We start from the raw sequence: 5,000 nt of genomic DNA, 5'->3' as shown, positions 1-5,000 counted from the left end.
TAAATAGAGACAGCTTTTTTTTTTCTGAACACACTTCCCTTTGGTTTAATACATCTGAGCAGTATTTTTGGCATCTTGGTACCTACCGTATTTACCCGTGTTTAATACGAATGAAGAGTTTGGCGTGCTCCACGTGTTGGGACTGGGGAGACGAAGAAGCCTGCTTGTTTTATATGCTTTCGAAGCTCGTGTGACTGAAAGCATGAAAGCAGCATTTACAGAGAAAACACCAATTTAGCAGTAATTCTTGGCGGATTGACCTCAGTTCTGCCTGAAGAGATGACTGAGTCGTATTTTGTCAAATATGGAGTAGTAAAAAAACCTTGATAACACACAAGACGATCTTGTGGACGGGCAACAAGATAAACTTGTCGATGACGAATCTTGTGCGAGAGAAGTGCTGTTCGATTGTGACTACGAGTTTAAAGGTTTCAGTTTTTAAACACTTTACATAGGCTTATTTACTTTACTGTTGTATGTAGCGGAGCAAGTTTTCTTATCCAGGAAATGGATTTTTTTCACACTAGTTTTGCTTTTTGCTCTAACTTTTTTTTTTTCAAAATGCAGTCCAAAATTGGGGTGCGTATTATACACGGGTAAATACGGTATGTATAATTAATCAATCAATCACTTAAGTATGATTTATTACTTGTTGAGCATTCTGAAGAAGGAATTCCTTTGCTGAAGCTTTCCCCAACCTTTGTGATAAGGCTAGAAATTATTAATCATTAGTATCCTATGTTTAAAGTAGGGCAATTTGAGTAAAAGAGAAGAAAGGTAAGAGCTGGAGTAACTCTTGCACTGAGGCCAATCTTCCAACTTGTTGATATGCCTTTAGGAGTTCAAGCCCCTCCTAAGAGTGGGTGGTATATTTTGGTATATTTTCGTTTAATTGTATGATTTTTTTTAAATGAACAGGCAGGAGGCCGATGGGCAAGAGCTCACATGTCCTCTGGACCAAAACGTCCTTACACGAGACAAAGTAAGTTCATTGTGTTAAGCAAACAGGACTTAACTTTTCTGACAGCACAAGTACGTTGCTAATTGACCAGGGAATTTGTTGGATAACTTTATGCAGTGAGTCACTACCCAGAGTGTGAAATATACTTTGCATTAAATCACCCTGCGAGCAGAGCCTCCATTTGTCTTTTTCTTTACTGAGAAGGAGAAAAGTAGGCTCTGCCCGAATCGCGTCAACTCTTTGAAGCCGCCGCAGCCCAAACTTCTGGGCTAGTCAATCTTGTTTTCTCTCGTCAAACCGGTTTTTCCAGTGCGAGCGTCCGTTTAGTGATAAAACCGATGGTTATAATTGAGCCCGCTGTACCATGAAAAACCAAGATGGCGGCGAGATCTGGCATATTAGGCTTGGGTTCGAGACTGTATCCTGGCAACATGCAGCGCATATTCAATAAAGATCTTACTCGATTCATGCAGAGCCTTTCTCGAGAACGCCAAATCGAGCAAGCAAAAGAAAGGCTCTGCTAGCAGGGTGGCATTAAATATGACAAAGGTTTTCGAACATGCCTTTACCTGGATGTTCTTGGAGTGTGCATATTCATAATCTAGTTAATCTCTGTTTCTAATGGACAAATTGGAACTGTTGGATAGTGACTTATCAACTGGATAAAGTTATACAGCCTTTGAACAACTGGGGCCAGGTTTGTATTTGTGCAGTTGGACTCATGGTTGGGAAAGTAAAAGAACTTCCACCTGGAAATATTCCCATCCATTAGCATCCATTACATGGCCTTGTTCCAATACAACACCTTTTTAGTGACGGTAAGAAACTGGCTCATTATTGTTTGCAACTCCTGTGAGAAAAACTTGTAGACGTGGTCTGCGTGTGGCATGCATTACTTTGTGGTTAGATTCATCTTGGATTTTTTTTGAGAGGGGAGGAAGGTGTGTTTTTTTTTTGTTTATTCTGTTCTGATTGCCGTGATTGTTCTTTTACGACTACGCACAAATCCCATAATACACCTCTTTTACCCCCCAAAACTTTTGCATAACCATTGTTTGCAATTTACCTCCTGGGACATGAAAATGTTCCAAGAGAAGTCGAAAACAATGCCTATGCAGATTTCTTGGGGGGGGGGGGGGTAAAAGAGGTGTATTATGGGATTTGTGCAAGTAGTGAATACAAGATTTGCATTTCAAAGGACTATTCCCACTTTTTGGGTTTTTGTCTTGTGCGTTTTAAGAGTGGTGTAGTAGTATTTGTTTCAATATTTAGCAAATAAGAGCAACACAAAGCCCTTGTGAATGAACTCAAGCTTAAGACTAAGAATGCAGGATTGGCAGTTTGTTGTTTTTGTTCCCCTGGCGTAAAAAGGGCAAAAACATTAAAGAAAGCTTTTTCTCACTTTACTTGCGCTGTTTTTTAATTTTTTTTTATTCAAGGATATGTTCTTAGACAAAGCAACCGAAAGAAAGGTTCGTTCGTTTGTCATCAAGTGTCCAAGAGGTTGTCAATGGACTGGCGAACTCAGATCCAAAGAGGTTGGTGTTAGGGCTCATTGTAACCTCGCCTACGTGGTGAATGCCCTGGCGACGCCTCGGCTCCACCCTCGATCTATGCTGTTTTCAACATGGCATTCTTTGCCTTCACGTACAGTACGTCCTTTCTAAAGGAAAGAATTTCGGCGTTAGAATGAAAGGCGAAAAGATCGTGGACTCATTGTATCTTTCCCATTGTTTTTCTGGAAAAAAACAAAATTTGTTTGCGCTCGCTCGGTAGATTGGAAGAGAACTTCCCTTCACTGCATAGTCGCAAGCTAATGAAACGTCATATATTTTCCCATAAGACGTGGAAGTTGAACCATTTGCTTCATTATAAGGGTAGCGCTTTCTCCTCAGTTTTTCAAAAACCGACACTAAGTGTTGGTCCGGCTGGAGTTAACTCAACGACCTCCATCAGCGTTGTAGTTTGTTGCCGTAATTGCTCAGCTAACCGCTTTGCGTTCGCTCGTTTCGTCCCTGAAACTGAATGAAACTTTCAGACACCTAACGAAAGCTTATGCATTTTAGGATCACGAAAGTGAGTGTAGAAGATTACCAGTAAACTGTCCAAATGGTTGTGGAGAACTCGTCCCAAGAGAGGAGGTTTGATTTTAGAATTCAGCACTTATACCAGTTGCTACACGTTCAATTAAGGGTGCGTTCGATTGACTGTATTCCAGAATAGGAATACGTGGAATAGCCGTGCATACGGCGAGAGCTACTGAAATTTAAATTGACCAATCAGAATTCAGCGAGCGGGAAAAACTGTGCTATCCGACGTCACTTCAATAGCCCTTATGCGTGATGACGTCTGACTAGCTAATTTGACCACCAAGCCTTGAATTCGAAAATCAAACTTGTAAATCAGTAGCATGAGTTAAATCCAAGGAACAAACTTGAGAAGAAAACACACATGCGAACAGTAATTGCATGTCCAAATGATGTGTATAATTTTGTGCAAACGAGGCTTGGTGGTAAAATTAACTAGTCAAACGTCGTCACGCATAGGGCCCATTGTTCGCGATTAAAGGGCCAGAAAACCATTTAAAAGGTTTTGTGGCAACTTTTTTTGTCAACAAACTTTGGCGCCAAAACAACTGTTGTGCTTAGGTCGTTATTTGTGCTTTTTCTAACTATTTTAAGACGAATTCAGTATGATATTTTCGAATCTAGTGTAAAAAGACGTCAAAACTGTATTGATAATGTGTATTTATTCGTGTTAACTTCGCGAAAAATGACTTTGGTGGCGTCCTTTCGACGATGCACCGTTTCCGATGACGGAAAGGGATAGTACCAGATGTACAGTTTTGACTGCCACGCGCACTGCGGGCGCGGGTTCCGTATGCAAGGAGAAGTCAGAAATTCGTCGTTTTTACGGGTATTCAAATTAAAATTGTCAAAGACCCACAAAAATGCTATTTTAAACATATCTTTTATACAATGAGTATTTTCCGACTCGACCAATTGGCCGAAGCGGAAAATACCATAATACTCTTTGTTTGTTCACCCAAATAGCATTGCTTCCTGTTTCTCTTGGGACTTACAATGGTCCCAAGAGAAAACAAAAACAATGCTTATTCAAAATTTGGGTGGACAGACAAAGAGTATTATGGTATTTCCGCTTCGGCCAACGAGGTCGATAGAATGCACCTTACGTGTCGTTAAGCCAAGACCCAAGGCTGCAATGTTGGCATATCGCAACAGACAATTAAAACAGTATGAACCGATCCTAACGCAGAGAAACTACAAGCGTCTGGCTCCAAGAGCAGAAAAACGATTGCGAGCAAGTCATAATTGATTTTATTTCCGATTGGCTGAAAATGTGGTGTCAGAATTTCTCGCCAATCACTGAACTCAGCAATGTGAAACCAAAGCAGTCTCAACGTAAATTTGAAGCTCAATTCAAAACCTCTGAAGTTTTCCTACCAGAGGGTATTTGCCAATCTATTCGCCATCAAAAATTCTTCGTCGTTTAGCATGGCAGTTTTCGTCCTTCGAAGCACAAAATTGTTCTGCGGTCGTTCTGCGATCTGCAAGCCGCAGTTTTTCAAAAGCTGGATAACTTAATCCCGTGGATCATGAAGTCCGCTATTCAGTCTAGAGTGGAAAATGTACTTCCCGTTAAACAGTGACAAAGGCTTTCGAACACGCTATTACTTAGTTGTGTTTAGAGTATGCACATTCACAGTTACGCGAGCAAATACTTGAATCTTTGCACAGATTAGAACTGCTGGATAGTGACTTTGTCCAGCGGATAAAGTTATCCGACCGTTGATCAACTGGGGCCTGGTTGAGGTAAACTTTTTCCGGCCGGGGATTTATTGAAGAACCTAGACACGAGTATTCGTCCAAAAAGAAGCCAGTGCAACTAGAGCAGAATTAACTTTTGAAAGAAAACTGAATCAGCTGCGATTAGGGAGGTTTTTGGTGGGGTGTGATACTTGTATGTCAATTGCACTCTCGTGTAATTATGAATTTCAATTTGTGCTACAGATTTTATT

General features: G+C 40.7%; 1 protein-coding gene across 1 annotated transcript in view; it reads left to right on the top strand.

Moving 5' to 3' along the window:
- LOC137999703 (TNF receptor-associated factor 4-like) overlaps window positions 1-5,000 on the top strand; it is a 14,008-nt gene that overhangs the window by 3,921 nt on the left and 5,087 nt on the right. Inside the window, exons 2-5 of the mRNA XM_068845561.1 lie at window positions 919-982; window positions 2,401-2,499; window positions 3,028-3,102; window positions 4,993-5,000. The exon at window positions 4,993-5,000 is cut by the window's right edge and continues 70 nt beyond it. Of these exons, the coding sequence (XP_068701662.1) occupies window positions 919-982; window positions 2,401-2,499; window positions 3,028-3,102; window positions 4,993-5,000 (246 nt within the window). The remainder of the gene's footprint in view (window positions 1-918; window positions 983-2,400; window positions 2,500-3,027; window positions 3,103-4,992) is intronic.

Source organism: Montipora foliosa, chromosome 4 (genome assembly GCF_036669935.1).
Source record: "Montipora foliosa isolate CH-2021 chromosome 4, ASM3666993v2, whole genome shotgun sequence".
NCBI classification, from domain to species: domain Eukaryota; kingdom Metazoa; phylum Cnidaria; class Anthozoa; order Scleractinia; family Acroporidae; genus Montipora; species Montipora foliosa.
The sequence above is the reverse complement of the archived record's forward strand: the minus strand, read 5'-3'. Positions and strand labels throughout refer to the sequence as shown.